Source organism: Molothrus ater, chromosome 10 (genome assembly GCF_012460135.2).
Source record: "Molothrus ater isolate BHLD 08-10-18 breed brown headed cowbird chromosome 10, BPBGC_Mater_1.1, whole genome shotgun sequence".
Lineage (NCBI taxonomy): Eukaryota > Metazoa > Chordata > Aves > Passeriformes > Icteridae > Molothrus > Molothrus ater.
Genome location: NC_050487.2, coordinates 9,433,612 through 9,454,758, shown reverse-complemented (window position 1 = coordinate 9,454,758; position 21,147 = coordinate 9,433,612). Strand labels below are relative to the sequence as shown.

Sequence of the window (21,147 nt, the reverse complement as noted above, 5' to 3'; positions counted from 1 at the left end):
TTTCCACAGAGGCTCCTGTGCTTCCTTGGTGCCTGCACCAGAGACAAGGAACCAGCAGATTTCAGCAACCCCCTCCATCCCAGGAGTCCAGTGGGCTCTGTACAGTTTTTTCCTTGAGGCACTTGTACAAAGCTGCACTGACTGACACATCCAGCAGGTCCTTCTGCCACCACTGAGCTCACATCTCAAAACAAAGCACAAGGTTGATGGCCAGGGTCAGATGAGTCACCACAGCAGGAGCAGCAGAAAGCAAATGAGCCACAATGAACAAGAGTTCAGTGAAAGGGGCACTCTTTCCTTTATCAAAAGGCCACAAGGTGACCCTGCACAAGCAGTTCCTGTAAGTTGTCACATTTTTGGGTGGATATGATGACAGCTGAAGTGGACAGAACACTGCCTGAGCAGCTCACAGGCAGGCAGCAGTGCCTGGAAACGTAACAGCAACAGCACTATGGTCAGAGGCTGTGGTATGAAATATCCACTGTAATCTGCTTGAGGAAAAATGCCTCCCAGCTATTAACTTTACTTCCATCTCCATAGGGGTGACTCCTCTCTCCTCAACTGTAAATAAAGTGTTGACAAAATTACAGACAGGCCACACGTTATCAGCTGCCTCACACTCAGGGTTTCTCTGTGTGCCTGGTATGTATCATTCCATCCTGCATTCATTTGAAAATAGTGTAGTGAAACTAGTAGAGCCTGTAATAGTGTTGATCTACAAGGGTCGAGCAGCTGGGCCTAATCCCCATAAATTCACCTGGTATGACTGCAGTGGACAGTGCCATTTTGACAGAGTTTTGGGCAGTTCCAAACAAGCTTTAGGAGAACCATCTCCTGTTTCAAATGTCAGGCTTGACCTCATTGTTCCAGCTGAGAAGCAAGATGGAGGATGAAAAGGCAAAGCTGGAGCAGAAAAAGGAAGGGGAAAACAGAAATTACTGCAATAACCTAGTGTTTACAGCCTGTTTAATTTTGGTGTTTATCAGAAGTGAAGCTCTTTGCAGGAATTCATCCCCACCACCAAGGCACAGTCTATGGCAGCGCACAGCTCAGAGCAGCCTGAGCTCTGTGGGGGTTGTTACACATCATCTCCTGGGACTGCCTGTTCTGTAAACCCCTGGCATTCAGCATTTCAGAGCTGCACCATAAAGGCAGCTCAGATTTTGCCATCCTTATTCACACTCTGCAGCATCAGTGATGCCCACAGGAGACTGGGAAAGGGAACTTGAGCAGTTCCTACACTGAGTGGCTGCTTGAAGTCTTGCCTTCCACAGTGACTGTCCTGAGTTCACAAATTAAACCCTGCCAGGTGTGAGGAATTCCACATTAGCAAGGACAGTGTTTTTCACATATTCCCTTCTCCACTCAGAATCTTCTTTCTACAGAGCTGCTCACAAAAGGAGTGTCCCATCAGCTCAAGCTTTCAATGTGAGCACAAACTTTCTCATCAGAAACTGCAAATTACCTCACTAAACAAAGTTTTTATCACTGTGTGTTACAAAGGAGGAATCTGTGACACTGAGGGACAAGTGAAATGCTCAAGGTTATCTGAGCCAGTGGCTGTTCTTCCACTTACACCCCTGGGAGACAATGCTTAGTATTATTTTACAGAAGTCTCCATTTGGCTTAACACTTACTGACATGCAAGCATGCATTTGCAGAACTGGGATCATATGGCAATGAGTCACTGCAGATATTTGGCCACACCACCAGTATAAATTATTTCACCTTTAAAAGAAAATGACAAATTCAGAATCATAGAACATTTTGAGTTTTCATGCCTTTGCTTGCAAACACTCATGATTGAGAAAATAAGTAGGCTAGACATATTATCAAGCTTTTGCATCCACACTAGTCCTTTAGCTTCAAGCGTGTGCTTGGCATACTTTGGTATGTTTGCTTTTTTTGGTTGTGGATTTTTTTTATTTTAATCAAAAGGTTGCTTACCATTTTATTCACCAAAATTCAAATGTTAAGAGGCTTCCATTGTCATAAATAAAATCCTAACCACATTGAAACTGAGACTTCTGGCATCACCCCAGTGATTGTAAGACAAGGTTTACAGCCACTCCATCCTTTGGTATTCTACCAAGAGGAAATAGGAGAGAGCTCCCTTTGCAGTCATGCATGGAGGGGAGAATGCCAGCAATCTCCTTAATCCCACAAAGCTCTGTTAGGGCCAATAACCCAAAGGCAATACTGCTGGTTTTCCAGGCACTTTCATGCTCAGAGAGTCCTGTACTTGTAGTATTGGTTTTACCACTAAGCATAAGGGGAGCTATAATTTTTCAATCATTATATGCACGAGGGCTGGAAATTTCAAGGTAGAGTATTCTTTATGAACATCTCAGAGAAATTATGGGAGCCGTGGCAAATATTATACCACTGCACTGGAAATGGATATTAAGCTCTTGCTGATGTGAAGTACACCATGCTCCAGCTTTTTACTGACTGCTTCTAAGCCTTTCCCCACCTGAACAAGCATCTAGCTACTAACCACCTCAGACTTTGGGATATGCACCTCTTGTTTGACATGCCAGTTTAAAGTTACAGCCACTAAAATCAGCACTAAAATTATGTGTGCATCGTTTTATATTTTCACCTCTTGCATCTGTGAGAAGCCCAGGCTGGTAGAGTATGACCTCCAGGCAGGCTGATGGCACTGCAAGGAGGGAGCTGTGCTCTGTGGAGCTGTCAGGGCTGTGCACATTACCCCAGCACAGCAGCGTTCACACACGGACGGACAGACGGACAGCATGAAGTGCCAAACACACTTGCAGCATGTCAGACATATGTTGCCTGATGTCATCCAGCATTAAGCCACGTGGAAAGGATGAAAGCAGCAAACCAGTGCACCAACCAGGACTACTACATTCAAACAGTCATTAGAAAGAAACAACCAATGGAACAGAGGCTGGCCATGACAGGATCTCATCTGGAGCTAGACTTTAATCTCTTGGGATGTGATTCTGTAAGCACTGTGCATTCCCAGTAAAGCCAATGTGAGTGCAGGGGGCACAAAATGTTTTAAGAGCTCAGTTGTGCTTCACTCCATGAGGATTTGTCTCATTTGGTTGTTAAAATGAGAAGAGAATTAGGGCACCAGTTAAAAATAAGGTAAGACAGAGGTGGAAAGCCAATGTACTTGCTGTATAATGAAAAGTGCAGTTGTTTTGTGGCTTTTGTCTTTAATTCCAAATTAATTTTGCTAGACACATCTATTACCACAGACCAGCTCTGAGAGTAAACAGGGGCTTTAGGATTTCAGTCTGATCCCTCAAGCCCTTACTTGTTTCTCTACAATGCCTTTAACAGAAAACATGCCAAAACCACTATGCAAAACAGAAGTGTAGTAGGAGTATTCTCAGATTGTTATTTTTGCAGTTTCGGAGGCATTTCATTTTACTTAACAATTTGTGATGTGCTGTCAAAACAAGGCAAGAGAATTAACCTGGATTTCTCCTCCCCTCCTCTCCTGGCCTTGACTTCAGAGCCATTCAGTGAAGCAAAATAATGTAAGAATCTAGTATTTCATAGTATTTCAGCTCATAATATTTCAGTATTATGGTCCCCTGAGGTATAAACAAAACAAAAAATGAAATAAAGTCACAAATATGATGACTTACAGTGACCTGCTAACAATGAATAGGTTTATTGATATTATAACCCTACAGTTACATAGAGTCTGTCTATTGAGGCTGCAAATTAACCATGCAGTGAACAAGACCACCCACACTTTAGCTTTCTTCAGAGACTCCCTCTTCAGTCTGGTTCTCCTGGCAGAGATTATTGATTTGGACACCTCAAACAGCACATGTGAAGTACTTCCAGGGGTGGGTTGGCTCCAAAAGCAGCCCAGTGACTTTCATATGATGTGAAACCCACGCTAACACTCTGTCCTAGATCCAGGTAACTGCATGAATAAGTGGTTCACATTTCCTTGCTTTGTTGCCATGTCCAGGGGCTAAAGTGACCTGTACAGTCAGAGGACAGCAGCCTGAGAAAATCTCCCACACACTGTGCCTGCATTATGCCCAACCCTGCTCTTAGGTCTGAGATGGTCCAGTAAATTTCAGGGCAGAATGATTTGAATTCACCAGCAGTTTGGACCTGGGCTTGTGACCAGGCTTATGAACTCTCCTGAGCCCTGGAGCACTGGGGCTCTGCACTGAGAGTGCAGAAAAGCCCACATGCTCAGAGCAGGAGTCACAAATGTTTAGCAGAGCTTGCTGGCCCCAGCTGAGGGCAGGCAGCTCCTCCTGGACTGGCTGCATTTGCAGTTAATCTGGTAAATCAGCAAAACACTCCCTGAACTCACATTATTAAGGCTTTTCCATTATCAAGAACATCACAGCTTCCATCACTCCTGAGAGCAGAGCAATAGCTGTACTGCAGGGGAGCTGCACACTTCATTTTGGGCTTTTCTAACCCTGGTGCAGAGTCTCAGCAAATGAGCAACATCCTGTCGTGAAAAGAGCAAGGAGGAATACATAAAGCAACTTTGTTAAATTAAGAAGAATTTTGAAAAAGTCACTAAGTACACAGGCTAGACTAGCAGAACAGAGCTAAAGTACCAGCTGCCAAGTCCTGGGCACTGTGTGATTCCCAAGTGGGTAACAGAGCTTTGTCTTTTACCACTGCCTGGTCTATTTTCTGTTCAATGCTTGCAGCTTCCATTAACATTAATGAGCCTGCATATGTGCCTTGAGGGTAAGAACATATTCCTCTGTGGCTTCAAAACTTGTTTATAAATCCCTCCAAAAATCACATTGTGCTCATTGCTCTGCACAGAAAGCTATTATAACAGCTGCTATGTTCATTCCCTCTTTTCCCCTTGCCCTTGCTTATCTGAGGGAGGAGGAAACAGACCTGGGAAGATGAAGGGTTGAAGAAGGTGATGCAGGGAAGTAAAGCAGCTCTAGAAGCAGCAATCTGAAAACTGACTTGCTGCAGGGAGGGGCAAACTGAAGTCTCAGCAAAAGCAGAGAAAACCAAATCCCAAAGCACTGAAAAACTACTCCCACCACTACCACCCAAAAAGCAAAGCCTTTGAAAGTCTCTAAGCTATTAAATACTGGAGAACAGACCAAAATCTTTGCCATGTCCTACCTGCTTGAATGCAGGTCAGTGGGAACGAGCTGCTGGGCAGAATCCTAACACAGTCAGGCCAGTGCTGCCCTCCACCCTTCCAATCCCTGGGGCAGCAAGGAGGCTGGGAAGGGAAGGGCAGAGCAAAGGGAAAGACAGGCCAGGTTCCATTAGGAGCTGCGTGGCTCTAACACTGCTGAAGGCACCACACCCATCCCCATGCCACCTGCACACACAGGGCACACATTTCTCTGGAGTCAGGCATGGCAGCTGAAAGCCAACCCCACCTCACTCTACTGACAACAAGGCCTGTGATTTCTGACTTTTCATCCTTTGACTTTCCCCTTCATCAGTGCCAGCCCTTCTCCCAGTGTGCACAGATTCAAGTTAAGCTCTCTCAAGCCTCACAGGCTACAAGGGATACAGTGCAGCATACAAACAATTATGGGTAAGACAGCGCTGAGATCAAGAATCAGATTAAGGTATGTGGAGGAAAACACCTTGCTCTACACACAGCTCAACAGCAGCTCACATTGTACCCATACAGCTAATGTAAACCAAGCTGCAGTTTCCCACAGGGAAAAACTGTGCTCAAATTGTGCAGGCTGCAGGAAAGAGGAAATGAGCTGTAAAATATACAGTGCACAGTATGCAAGCACTGAGGCCTCTCAGCACAATGGCCCACTGCATCTCAGACAGCACCTGGCTGAGGAGCCCCTGCCCAGGGAGGATGCCCTGGAGCTCAGGGGGCAGCACACCCTTGTTCTGCTCTGCCATGCTGCCCTTCCTGCTCCCAGGCCACATCCCAGCACTGCAGCCACAGTGCCAAGTGGCCCAGGCTGCGAGGGAGCTGACTGCAAGAGCCATGGCACAAATCTGGTGCTCCCTGCACAGGGCTCTGACAGGCTGCACTGCAGGATGCTGCTCCCCAGACCCACCTCCCCACTCCTCTGCCACAGCTCCTGTCACAGGGTGCAGCAGCACTTGTTCTCAAAGCCACATCCCTAAAGCACTGCACTGTGCTGTGTCAGCAGGAGCATCTTAAACTGCCCTCAGGTCAACCCACCAGAACCCGTCTGTCAGTCCCTTTACACTGGTTAGGTCTGAATAGGGCTCATTAAAGACATTTCTTCCTTTGGTAGGCATGGATGAAAAGATCTGGGAATAAGATCTGGCTGTAAGGAATGACATGTCATGGTTACCACAGAGGACACTATTTCAAAGTTCAGGTTAAATGCATTATTCACTAAGGTAGGAAATAAAAGGAAAGCAGCTCTATGTAAAACCAGCAAAAGTGCTAAATCCCTTTAATCCAAACTCTGCTTAATGAGAGTAGCAAAAGTCCAAATTTACAATGAAGAGCCACCAGTGTAGCTGACAGAAAACTGGATTTATGAGAGACACCAACTGGACTGCAAGCTCAGTTACAGTTACTGTAATTACTTTTCTCCTGAGAAAAATTTTCCTTACAAGCTGTCCACCCTTAGAAATTGCTGAGCTCACTGCAAGGGGCTTAGAAGGCAGCAGCAAGAAGGATATCTTCTTTCCCAAGACACTTGGAAGGAAAACACTAAACAAATTGAGTGGGTTCAAGAGGTGGGTCTCCTGCAGGTATTTTCTCACTTCTGAGGTAAATTTTCCTTTGGCTCTGGCAGCAGCAGAATTACAACCATGAATAGCATTGTGAAAATGCTATTCTGAGTTTTAACTGGTATCTGTGTGCACATTTGTATGTACAAGCAAGTATATAGAACCTGCTTTCTCATTACACATGTGTATTATGCAGACATAAATTTTATAATCAAATTATATATTTCATGTGTATTTTTATATAATGTAGTACTCCATATGACTAAGCAGAATTTTAACAAAAAATAACTTTCAAAATGCAGTTTACTTATATATTTTCATTTTTATTTGCACTGCAGCAGATCTGTAAACCTTTCCTGTAGGCATGCAGTGATCATATCAAAAAACACTGCTTGAGGCTGGTTACATCAGCCAATTATACTGTTTTATTGCTTTCTTTTTCTGTGAGATCGGGCACTGAAAACAAATCAATTAATTATATTCCTGCATTTTTGCAATAAAGAGCCTTTCAGGATGAAGATTAGATATGCCTTCTATGCTGAAATGTTATTTTAAATTACCCTTTTCAGTTCACTTCTCACTTCCAATGCGTGATGCATGGGGCACAGCTCCATTTGTTTGCTGTTCCTACCAGAGTTTGAAAACCCTGAAGAAAAGACAACCCACATTTTTAAAAAACATTTTCTAGAAATCTGTCAGAGAGGAGAAATGCATTGGGTGGAAGGCGTTCAGTGGGTGCATATGAGAGGCAGCCAGGAGAGTAAAAAATGGAATATTAAAGTACAGGAAGGGACACAAAGTGTGGAAACACAGCAACAAAGCTAAAGTCAAGGAGAAGGATGCCTTCAGGGTGGAGAGGGCTCTTCCAGGCAGAGCCAAGGTAGGCTGGGATGAACAAAACAAACTCAGGGCTGCTGCACAAGACAGGACCAATGTGTGTCACTGCAACTTCAGGGAAGATTCTCACACTCCTACGAATATGAAGAGCATGTATAGGAAAAGTGCACAGAACCAGAGGGGGTGTTACTGCTGCTATTTGTGCTTCAGGAGGAAAAGGTCCTTCAAGCTCATGACCAAATTTATTCTGCCTCTTCTGCAGTGAAGTCAGACATATTCAAACCAACCTAATGTTATGGCAGATATTATGATGGGATAATATTCAATATTTGATGAAGAAAAGAGTATCAAAGTTACTATCTGTTACTGCTTTTATTTGTATAAAGAGGACCACTATCAAAAAGCAAAAAGGAAATATGTTTAATAAAAACGAGTGATGAGGCTGTCCCTGGTTGTCTAGAAAATGTAGCAAATTCCTTTTCAAAGTAGCCACCAGGTCAGAAAATAGACATTATAGTCTGAATTATTCTGCACAGCCATAAAAAAAAAATTGTGCTGGGAACAATTTTGTGACAAATCCTTTGTAGAGATTCTATGGTAGTTGATGGACAAACAAGAGTGTTTTTCATCATTATTTCCCATAGTTCCTGGAAAAGGCTGTAGCCATTCAGCCTGCAAATATCACAAGTACATGCAAATGTGTGAGACACATGCATATACAAATATTTGGGTACAACATAGACAACAGTGACTGAAAGTTAAACCTGCCTGTTCTTGGACCTGAGCTTTAAAAGACATCCAAAAGAAAACATGAATACTCTATCTTACAGAATTTCTCACCTGAAATTGGGAAGAGGCAGACTTACAAAATCTCAAATTCAAAGTTTGCTACTAGAATGAGAATTGCTACATAGGTAAAAACATAAGTAATGACCTACAAAAAACAAGACTAGTAGAATCAGAGTTTCACAGGATTCTCTGAGCAAAATTTCATATACTAAATTTGCTGGGAATTTATTTTAGAGCAACAATAATAATTTCATATTCAGTGACAAAGCTTGTCTAATGTTTGTATCAATCAATACTACAGGTAATGAACTTTGGCTTCCATCTGTTCTGCCTCCTCTTTAGAGGTTTTCATCAATGTATGACCATAGTTATATAACATTCCTATAGTTATAAACATTCCTATATTAGCTAAATTACTATGAAAATTCATCAGAAAAAAGTTTTCTTGGAGTGCACATCTGATAACAAAGCCTCTCCTAGTGAGAGTAAAACATCTTAGAAATCCAATCTGTTCATCTAAACAGATGTTTATGTTATAATACCATGTTGTACCACCGTTGGGTATATCTGTGCTAAAAAATTGACTGCTCCCTTATAAAAAACCCAATCCAAACCAAAAAACCTACAATCTGGTGTTTCTATGTATTAAACTCTTTGGTGAAACCCCAGTATACATAGAAGCAGGGCAGGTATTCTGAACACACGAAAACAACTAAGAATAAAGGGTTCTGTCAATAGAAAACCTCCAGGAACTTCTTCATTTTAGCCTGAAATTGCCCATTGCTGCTCTACTTGCAAAGCAGGAGAATGAGCATAATACATGTCATAAATTAAACATGAGAGAGATGCTTAAGGTTCCATGAAGGCATTTATTCACACTGAAAAGTAACATTTAGGTATTATCTTTTATGCTGGTGATGGAGTATTACTCATTCATCAGTTCTTTCCCGAGATCTTGCTGTGAATATTCAGCTCTTGGTGACAATAATGAGAATCCAAGGTGCTCTGCAATACTTGGACTCTGGTATGGCACCACTGTCATGCAGAGGAACCAGAGTGAACAAGGCTGCAGTACCACCCATGCCACTCATAACTCATGTGATAGGATAGATCAAGCTCAACCTGCACGGAGTGGAGGAGAAAAAGTGTTTTGGAAACAGAAATGTCAACCAAGTTTGAACTTTGAAATCTGTCAGAAGGGACATGACTGCATATTCCTTTCTTGGACTCAAATTTCAGATGGCAGAAGAAGATGTGGGAAAGGAAACAAAATTTTCAGAACTTTCCAGAATGACAATAATGCTGAAGAAAATCTAGTTCTGTGAGGACAAAAGCTTCTTAAGGGGTCTGTCATGATATCTGTGAGGCAAAATACTTGGATGTATTTCAACTATCCTTGCTATTATTGCTACTTCAAATCTGTCAAGTTCTCTTGGTTCTCAGCAAATGAGGAAAAGGACTGGGATATGGATGTAAACAGATTTCATTCCTAACCATCCTAGAGATGGTGCTGAGGTCAGCTATTCTGAACAGAACTGTGTACTGTGTGACTCAATTCACACTTGCAGGAATAGTCATTAAAGAAATTAAAAAACATTAAAACCTTTCCTACTACCCTGTCTGCAAAACAAACTTCATCTAGTCTTGGTGATTCTGGTTGGACAGATTCAGGGAAAAAGAGTGCTAAGAGACATATTAAAGAATTATAAAAATACTTTAAATGTTATATTTTTAAAAAGAGGTTTCGAGTAATATAAGAGCTCCTGCCTTTCACTTCAGAGCATGTCAGACCAAGTTTGTGCCTCTTTTGATACTAAACTAAAATTTGAAAGACTTCCTGATAAGAAAATTTAAATATCAAAGTTAAATTGTTTCTGTGTAGGCTTTGGTCCAGTAAAATTGTGGAAAAGTGCTTTTGTTAAGGACAGTTACTTAATGCTTGCATTTGTCATGTTAGTCTGCATGGAGTTGATGTCATGGTTGCTGAATAAGACAAGATATGGAAGTAATGAAAAATGTCATATGCACAACAACTACCAAGAGCATAAATAAATCCACAGCTTTGCTCAGCACTTGTGTTCAACTTCACAATCATAGACATATGTGCCACCATGATTTACACATTCATTGGCATCTTTGTTATCATTGACAACTTCTTTTTCATCAGATATGCTTAAAGGGGGTAATAGCATGAAGTAGCTAACAAGTATTTCTGGCCACAGCATCAAGCAAAGGGATACCCACTATGAGGACAATGTGCTGCATCAGATGTTAAACTGATATATAACCCAGCAGTGGGAGACACCAGCACTGATCAAAACCATTTGTCCTTATGGGTTCCTTCCTACAGTTCACACTGTGAAGCAGAGTCATCCTGATCTCTCTAGGAGAGAGTACAGCTGGTCCTACTGCTGCACAGAATGTATTTACAGCATGGAATAAAGGAAGGAGATGACCCCTACAGTGTTAGCTCATCTTTAGCAGTGCAGAGAAAGGAAGCAATGTCTTTACTAAAACTATTTGTTAATTCTCTGGCTGAAATGCAACTGGAAGGAATGGGAAGAGAAAATGTAGACTCAGACACAAACAGAGGCTTTGGGCTATCCATTATATCATCCTGGCTAAAATTTTTACTGTTGGATGATATTTCCTTGCTGTGGAGTTTCAGGGCCAGGAAGTATTCTTTTTATTAATTTCTCTTCTTCATTCCTTTTTTGAGGAGAGCCCTTTCCAGAGCTGTGGTTTGCACCATTCTAAAGGTATGGTCAGTGGTCCTTGGCTGGTGGGCCGATAACTTTGGCCTACATTCTAACTGAAAGCAATCTCTTCCCCCTTCACTTTGAATAAGCTCAGCTCATTCTCCAGTGTACATCCAGACCATGTAAGTAGTGCAGTTCTGTGACAAATGTCAAAAGCAAAACTATCCAGAACAGTTGGATAGTTGGTCCAACATTTAGACATGAGCGGTCTAGGATACCTGTGTTGGCACTGTTACACAAATAGGGAAACATACAGGTAATTCTTAAATGCAACAGGATAATCTTAAGACTGGTTCATCAACCCCCTTTTTCTCAAAGAATTTCAATGTTTACCTTCAGTCCTGTCTGGTAGTTTCCCACTTTTGCTTGTTGTTCCAGTGTTGACAGTTTCAGACGAGGTGCTCAGTTTGGTGTTGGGGTCTCGCTTCGGTTTTGGAGGCGGCTGCTTTCGAGAGCTGCTGCTTTCATCATCAGTTCCTCCAACTGAATGAAGAGACTGGGATCTGACAGTGAAGCCACTGGAGCAGGGGTGTGGCAGTCTGTCCTGAGGAGCAGGCATTGTCATAAATCCCATGCGGAAATGTTTCCCCACGTAGCTGCCTTCATTTCCTCTTGCTACTTCTCCACCTATGCTGTAAGAGAAAATACAAATATAAGCAATAGGTCCTCCTTTGCCTGAACCATGTCTGGAATCAGGGTCTCAGTTCTGCCTGTGACAAGCAGATCATGTTTTTGAATTTGAAAACAAGAATTGCTCTTCTCTGGAAAGAAGATGACTACTAGAAAAGTCTAGTTTTCAATATAAGCTGCCAACAACTGAGATATAGATACACTGCTAAGCACTCAGAATTTTACAAAAAGAAATCAAGACAAGCTTTTGTCAGGTTTCATAGTATTGTAACTAGAAATTTTCTACAGAACAAATTTCAAACATTGAAAGTCAGAACTGAGTTTTCAGGAAAACAGGAGACTGTAAGTAGGGCAAAGAATAACACTTTAGAAATACAACAGGGGGTATTGATCCACACCCCCTGACACTCATCTTTGACTACAGATGCTCATGTAGCTTGGGAAACAAGGCTCATGGCATCCAATCAATCTTTTCCCTTGAGACTAAAGAATGGTAGAGAAGAAATATTCTAAAAATTACTTGGCTATAGGAAATGCAACATCACATCAAATCCCCATAAATCTGCAACACAAGCAGCTTCAGACTAGTAAATTACAAATGTAGGAGATGAAAAGGCCATGGACATCAGGTGGGACACCAGGAAGAAAATAACCTCCAGCCATTTAGAAACACAGGTAAAGAAGAAGGAAAGTTCAGTTGAAACAAGTGCTACCATACCAATCACTGCATTTTTCTGTGGGTGGCTTGACTGAGAACTTGATATTATTCCTGTCCCACTCATGCTTATCAGTTCTGAAAAACAGCTCTTACTGGTGTTTATACTGCAAACCAACAGCACATTTCAATTCAAGCAAGTCAGTGACTATGCAAAGAAACTCAGCAACACACACAGGTCATTGTGGGCCTGTTTGCAAGGAGGTTTGAAATGGTACCACTGTGGGCACACAGAAATGTCAGCACAACAACTGTGAAGCATCAGAAAGCTCTAATTAGCTCCTGTTTCCCCTTCACACAGAGTAAAGCTCTGAGTGGGGTAAGTGCTTCTCTGAAAGTTTCTTACTTGATGTTGCCCTGGTCTGGTGAAGTTTATATGGTGCTGGAATACATTTCCTTCTTAAAAAGAGAAGAACATTTCTCAAAAGTGTGAAGAGTAAGCAAGGCCTCCTCATTTCCACCCCATCTTCACTGCAGGTAAAACACAAGTTCTATTGAATTGTCCTAAAGGTTTCAGACTGGCAATGAGCAATATACAGCCTTGTGCATGATAAAGCAGAACTTTTGTTTGCTTATTACTCTCCCTGCATTCTTATCCCATTTCCTCTCCAAGTGGAGATGTCCACTTTCAAAACTGGTTAACAACAGAACTAACAGGTCTAACTGACCATGTGCCACTTTCCAGGGGCACTGACACCTACCCACATATGTAAATGTGTGCACACATGCCTGCCACACAAGTTCACACACTGGTCCATGCTCACAGCCAAGTTGTTACTAAATCCTAATTGGCATCAATTCCAAAGGGATTTGCAGCCAGAAAGATCAAGAGGTAGAACTCATTAATTTGAATATTTCTAAAAAACCTGTAGTTAGTTTGAATGATTAACTATGCCTCTACTAATCTTTCATAAATTGTTCTGAAAATAGTATAATCCTCTGACACTGGACTACAGAAAGAGCCTGTCATATTATTTAAAGAAGATTACTATCCAAACACGATGAAGAATGCAGGTGGGGAGTCTGCTTCCTTTCTTAAGTCTATTGGATAATCATGTTTAGCAAAGAAAATTTCAGTTTGCCATGTCTCCAATGCTACAATTCTTAACAGTTTACATTATTTAATTACTGCATTTACTTCACTGCCGTGTGAAGGTGTTTGAACCATCCACTATAAGCCAGGTTCTTATGGCAAGCTGGATGGACTTGCACAAATCCCCCTGAGGTGATATATTTCACCCTTTTCCTAAGAATACACAGAACTGCATTTATATGCAGCAGGACGGGTTTTCTGCCAAACTGGTGCATCTTGTATTCCAGAAATTAAAACTTACAAAATGTACTCCTGGTGTCTAAATGCACTGTATCATTAAACAATTAAATCAAATCCTTCTCCCCTGCTTAATTTTTCATTCTTTACTTAATTTCAACATAGATGAAACCCTCACCTGCTTCCTACACTTTCTCCAGAGCAAAGAGCCTACAGCCAGGTGAGAGAGAGGTTGTGGGTACAGATGGGAACAGAACTTGCTGCTGTGCAGCATCACAGCTGGAATAGATCTGGTCTTGCTTTCCTATATCCTCTGCTCAGCTACCAGGCAAAACCAGCACAGCACCATTTCCCTGTTTTCAGCCACATTTAAAGGAGTTTTTGAATGCAGGAGCCAACACTCAGCTGCTGGTTAAGCTCTGTAAACCAAAAGCTGAAGAAGATTACTCTCCAATCTTTGGTCCTGGGCCCTGGTCACTAACCAGGATCACAATAGACTTAGGTTTGTTTTCTCCACTGGTAGCAATTCCCAGTATAGGGCAGTGTGTGTCTCCCAACTGGGTCTGACCAGCTCACACCAGCACAACACACAGTGGGATGCCAAGTTCACACCTCAGCAATGCAGACCAAAATCCCCTGTGTGTAAAGAGAAAGGAATAAATCCAGACTCACACCAAGAACACAAAATCAAAAGCAGGATGGCAGATTTCAAATGTGGCATCCCCTGCCCTCAGGTAGCAGCATCCTGAAGGTCCATTTAGACTTGTGCAATGCACAGTCTTGCTGTTGTTACATCATGAACCCAGACAGAATGAAAGGATTTATTTATATACTCCTCCTGCTCACAGCCACTGGAATTAGCTGGGGCTAGCATGTGTCCCACTTCAGCACAACAAGCTGACAAAGATTTACACATAACTTGCTGTGCAGCAATGACTACAAAGACAGTGAGAGAGAAAGGAGCTGTGTAGGTCTCACTCCATTATTTCTGACAGGTAAGACTCTGTGCTCCTCATTGTACTGATAATGAGTTCTATCTCATTTCAAAACTGTATTATGTGAGTTGCTGCCAGTATTATATAGTTTATTAATATATATGGAAATGCAGATTTGGATTATTCCTCTGGGAAGTTTCAATTTGAACTTGGCCAGATCAAATGCTTCTCTGACAAAGAATTACAGCATTAAATAGCTGTTAAAAATGCAAGACATTTGTCTGCAAACAGAGCCGTGATTATATAATAACAAAATGAATCACATGATTGCTCACGTTAAACTCATCAAAGCTGACTTGGTGCTGAAAATGCACTTCAGTGTTTGCCCAGGTCTGGTGAGTGATGCTGCCACGGGTGAAGAAAAGGGCACTGTCAAGTGTCAGACACCTTTAAGAAGATTGTTGTAAACCATCTCTCCCTTCAGAGCCACGTTACAGCTCCAACCCCACCTCAGCAGGCCCATGCAGACCATCGAGTGCTACCAGGTTACACACTCTCTCCTTGGGGGCACTGCAAGGGAAGCAAGATCCCATCCCTCTCCCTCTCCCACACAGTGATGGAATTAAATCACTACAGCAAATACCAAAACAGTCAGATCTGTCTTAAACCAGTTAAGGCAGATTTCAGCTTTCATTTCTAAAATATGAACAAGAGATCTGACTGATGGATCCAATGAGTCTCATTACAGCTCCATGCAGGTTTTGTCTGCCAGCTGAGTTTTTTGAGGTCAGAGCTGAGCTAGCATTAACCCACACTGGCCTGGCTGCTCCTACAGCCTGCTGGCATGTAGGCTGTGGTCATGGCAGGGCTGCACACTTCACAGCTCACTTCTGGTGCTCTGCCTGCTCTTTTCCACAAGGCAGATACTGGAGTACTGATGTAACTACAGCAGAGAATAATGGAAGAACATCTTTGAAGAACTACAGAGGAGAAAATCTTTTATATTACTAATTTCACTACATATCACAAGAGTGAAAGTTACAGAGGAAGACTAAACATTAGAAATGAAGACAGAAAGTACTCTAAATGCAAACAGCATGGGGAAGGTCATGTCCACCTTGCTTTGCCATGAGTCATAATGTGCCTGCTGACTGAACGTTTTTTCAAGTTGTTAAGTTAAAAAACTATGGCAAATAAATTTTCATCACATTGATGAAAAATATATGGCAAACAAAAGTATGCAGAAGCTGTCTGCATCAATCAGTGTGGTCTTTTTAGTTTGCATTGTTCCTATTTAATATTGCAAAGAACAATTTTAATTTGCTGTGCTGTTTCATTACTTGGTGCAGATAGAAACTGAATTAATTCCTGGAAAAAAATTAATAGTTGTATGAAAACTTTTGTTTACTTGGTGACACTGTCTAACTATAAACAAAATAGAATTGAATTCCTCAGTGCAGCTGTAAGGAGTAGAAATCTTGGACTGAGACCATAAAGTCAGAATACCCTGGAGAGAGATTTTCTTCCTAGCTATCTATCAACTCTTGTTCTTGGTTTTCATGCAAAAATTCTCCTATCAGTTTAAATTTACACTGCATTATTTTCATCCCTCAGGCACTAAGAACCACTTCATAGTTCTCCTCATCTTTGCATGGTTTCCTTTTTTCTTTCTGTGCTGCTTTACATTGGATTTTCTGCTTTTTTGGCACAAGTTCAAAAAGGGAGCTACACCTGATTATAAGATTTGACCTCCAGAGCAGGAGGAAGGGGGATTTGCTCTGCTGGGGATGTGTCATCTTTGAAGGTATTTTAATTTCTTTGCTGTGATACATTCCAGTCAGGGACCACAGAAGGTCACCATCCTTCTAAGTGTTGGCATTCCAGGTAGCCAAGAGAAACCATTTCAAGAGCAGCTGCTCGCTCCTCTTGTACTTGAAGAAGATTGACCACAGATGCTGGTTCATTTGCTGGCAGAGCCTGTGCTGGGAGTCTCTGCAGGCTCCTCTGTGGAATGGGGAGAGCTGGGAGTTCCAGGGCAGTGAAGCACGTGGATGGCCAGGCTCCTTCCCTCCGGGGAGCTGCAAGCCCACGCTGAGCTAATCCCCCCTGACACACTTCGAATCCACCAGGGAAGCCATCTGAGTCAGAGACAGAAGTCACTAAAAAATTAACTGATAACATAGGAAGAATTTTCTGCAGAAATGACTAATCATCAGCAAAACAAAAGGAATAAAAATACCTAACTCAAGGATCCTGTACAAGCTGGCTTGACTGTGCAAACAACAGTTTATCCCATGGTGTATTTCTATTTTCTGGGTTAAGACAGTAGCTACTGCTGTTTTAACCATTTCCTTGCTCTTACAGCAGAGAACACCCAGCTGTGCCCTGCTCATATCAAATGTTCTGCATATGAAGGGCTGAAATGGCTTTGAAATGTCTATTCCCCATCAGAATAAATTATGCGCACATGTACTAAGGATGACACATTTTACTTTATATCTGAGAAGCACTTTCAAGATTAGCATAAATTATATTTGTAAATTAGAGGTTGGATGCCAAAACAACAGAAGATATACTATTTTTATCCCCCTAAACATGATTTCAACAGACCATGAAATGTAATACTGAAGAAATAAGGACAGGATCAATCATGGACAATCATGGATACAGGAACTACACTGTAGGTATGGTTTTGCACAAATCTATACCATTTTTATTACAAAAATTAAACATGCAAATTACACACATTTATCTCTATTTTTTTTAAAAACACTTGAGAGTTCCCCCTTCTTATTCCCAAAGAACATACACACTTTTTTTTTGCATTACTTTTCTGAACTACTCAAACGACTCACTATGATCTCAAATCAAGATCCAGAGGGTAATAATGCCATCCTTTTAGATATAGGCTAAAGCATAAATGAGTTGTGACAAAGGTCAGATTTAGAGCCATTTTGTGCACATGGAGGACTGCCTAAAATGAGCAGCCAATATGTCTATGCACATCAAATTTCTTCCCTCTACCATATGCCTCTGCTTTGAGGTAGGAGATCAGGTGCTACTTAAGAAGTCAGGCCTCTCAGGATATACAGAATACATTAGTGCTACAAAATAAAATTTATTCTTTTATCCCACCTGTCAAACCCACAGGCCCAGGGTTTGATCCTGCAGACATGCAATGACAATCCTGCTCTGAGTACCCAAATAATTGCACTGAAACACCGAGGAAGCTTTGTGGAAATTGCTTGTGCCTCATGAATCTCTTGTAAGCAACACCACTCACAGATGTGTATCCACTGCCTATTTTGACACTGGGTTATTTCTTTAAGCCCTTTGTGCTCTTCTTGACAATCTGCCATCCCCAACAGGACTCACAGAAGATTCTCCAGAAGAAACTGAACTGCCACACCACGTTGTGGCTGCACTGTAAGATTAACTGAATCCCTGGGGAGCACCCAAAAGACAGCTGTAATCCCTCTGAGTGCACAATGGGTAATAAAAGCAAAACTAACCAAGACTGCCCACAGCAGGTTTTCCATATGATGCCAGAAAATCTGATTTCAAATGATGATCTGGTATGCTCTGCAGTGAACTATTTTATAATGCTAGACATTGAAAATTTTAGCAAGAGTTGGAATTTCAGGGAAAAAGGAGGGGAAAAAAAAGCAAAAATCAAAACAAGCCCAAAACACTTTATGAGAAATTCTGATAAATTTAAAACTTTGTTTGCTATTTTCAGAATAAATTTAACACAAGCTAGACAGCTTGGAAAAGAGTAACTGAGGAGTAAGGACCTTTCTGATCCACAGAGAGCTCAACAAAATTGTTTCATGAGTCTGAACAGAAGTGCAGGTACTAGTTCTATTTTCCACTGGCACTGCTGCTATTTATAGCAGACTGTCTCTTAAACCAGGGACTAAGGATGCCTGCATTGGGCTGAGCATCCCCAAAGGCCTGGCACTGCTCTCCTCAGCAGGACCAGCTGTCCCTGCTCTACCTGGGCTACAGGGACCCCAGTGGTGCAGCCCACGTGTGCCTGGTGACCAGCTGATGCACAGGGGCACATCTGTGGGCTGTGAATACACAGCACTGGAGAGGCTGGAGTGAAAAGTGCTCTGCTGTTATATGGATACAGTTATTTTTAATTTTGCACTGGGGGATGCACAGCTAAAAGCCAGCAAATGAAAGCTCATATGTTCAGAGTCACCTAGAATTAGACATGGAGCATATGCAATGTTTAAACTGAGTGCAAATGCATGTTCACATTAATGGAGTGGGGTTTTGCATCCTGTCAAAAACAGGTGGAGCTCGACCAAGGCTGTGTTTTTATCACATTCACTGGAAAGCCACATGGCTCAGACTCCATTCTGCCTGAGCAACTGCAGCTAAGTAAATATTTCAATGAGATATGGGAATAAATTAACATGCAAAATAATTTAAAAAAAAATGTTTCTTCGGTTTTGACTCAAAGTTTCAATGGAAAAAAGAAATCTTTACAGAGTAAAAAACCCTTTTTGTGGATCAGATGCTGTGAAAAGTTAAAAGCTGAAGAAATTATTGAAATGAGGTGAAACTCTAAGACAGAGGCCTGTAAACCAAGTGCTCTGTGTGGGCTGAGATGTTACACTGGGTCTAGCTTTTCCCAGTTTAGGCTTATTTCAAACACTGGTTGTACAGATGCTCTTCTCAGTCCCCAAAGCAAACATGACACTACGTTTTTTTTAAATCCAAGCTTAAATTGAATTGACAAGGAAATTATAGTTTTTGAATATGCTTCCTATGGTATCCAGTTCCAAAGAGAAAGGACTCAAATGCTTTTTAATCCTGAGTGGCAGTGAACAGGAAGAGCAGCATTTCAGTTTGGAGGAAAATTCCTGACAAATTGTATTTTAACATGACCCATAGCAAAACTTACAGATTATTTTTTACACATCTGGTGACCTGAAGGTCTAGTTATTCACATTATTCTTGTGGTAATATTGTCATTCACAATTTGCAGTTCAAAATACATTCCCTGAGCTGATCTGCCTCTTCATTTCCTTTTCTAAGTGCCCTGTGAGTAGGTAAGAAGGGGAGAGGCACTTCCTGGCATGCTGGGAGAAGGTCTCAGTGGCACAGTTACAGCAGGGTTGTGACAGGGACAGTTTTCTGCAACAGCCATCACTCCAGATCTGTTATATTCATATGGGGCAATTTTGCATCCAGACATCTCAGCACATCACAAAATTTGGAAGTTTACATTCTCTTGAACAGACATTTGTCTGAATATCTTGGGTACAATTTTAGGCACTGCTTTCTTTGACATTCAGGGTCAGCTGGTAGTTACTAAGGAAACATCTGCCCATTAGCAATTTAAATAGGACTAAATCAAATTTAACCTACAAATTGCATATTAAAATTTTCATTTTAGGGGAATGCACAGTACAAGTTTTTATAAACAGTGCAAGGTTTATTTGGGTATTTTTTCCACTTAAAAGGACTCTGGGTTCTGGACTGGTCTTTGTACAGAAAACAAACAAAAAAACCCCATTTTACTGCAGTTTACCCAGCCTAGCTACATAAATGTTCTGCTGGATACATCGCTCTGCTGTCAGGTTGTGAAACCCATAGAAGTCTTCAGCAGAAAATCCTTTTTTACCTGGAAGAGCCCTGCCTGGGCCCATCACCTTGACTTTACAGCTAGAATTACTACCCTTGTGCTATTAGGTATCACCATATCTCTGTTCCTTCTGATGTCTGAAGAAAAGGTTTCAGCTCTTTTGTCAATCACTACTCTGTATTTTAAGTGGACAGCAGTGACAATCTCTGCTTTGCAAAATGAAACAGACTCAAAAAACTAAGTCAAATATTTTTGGTAAGTGTAATAAACCCAGGAAACAGGAAAGGGAATCACTCCACAGATGTGTACATTGGTGTCCCTCCCTCCTTCCTCCCAGGACAGTCTCAATCTGCTAAATAAAGCTACATTAAATCCTGTACATCAGTATCAACTGTTCTCCTCAGAGCCTGAAGAGGCTTTTCACTAAGATACAAAATTCTCATGAAGATCTCCCTGCTTATGTCACTTTTCTATGTGTGACAAAGTGATCATTATTGCCACAACAGAATATTAATGAGCTTCATATCTAAATTTAGAAATAATACTATAAAAAAACTCTTTCCTTGTCTTGATGGATGCCAGTTTCTTAGCCAGGGTTGTCAGAAGCTACTTATTCGTTCATAGAAATAAATTAAAAAGGACATTTTATTTTCAGAAACACAGTTAATTTAATATTGCACATCAGAGCATGTGACAAGCAAGTGTAGTGGGCATAGAGGTGGTCAGGACCCAGTGATTGGAGTGAGGACACTGAGAGAGGCCAGCCAGCAAACACATATCTGTCCCCACTCATGCATGTACCCAGCACAACCCTGAGCCCTTTCCACACTGAGGTCCTCCAAAACATTCATTGCATCTCCATTCCCTTTAGAAATCAAGGTGAATTGTCCAAATGCAAAGCACAGAAACTCTTTTCTCCTCTGTATCCATGCACA

At 41.6% G+C, this 21,147-nt stretch overlaps 1 protein-coding gene across 3 annotated transcripts in view; it reads right to left on the bottom strand.

The window, feature by feature from the left end:
• Nucleotides 1-21,147, bottom strand: part of NYAP2 (neuronal tyrosine-phosphorylated phosphoinositide-3-kinase adaptor 2) — a 136,663-nt gene that overhangs the window by 61,744 nt on the left and 53,772 nt on the right. For all 3 annotated transcript variants that reach the window (XM_036388404.2, XM_036388405.2, XM_036388407.2), the window contains one exon: nucleotides 11,397-11,695. In XM_036388404.2, the coding sequence (XP_036244297.1) occupies nucleotides 11,397-11,695 (299 nt within the window). The remainder of the gene's footprint in view (nucleotides 1-11,396; nucleotides 11,696-21,147) is intronic.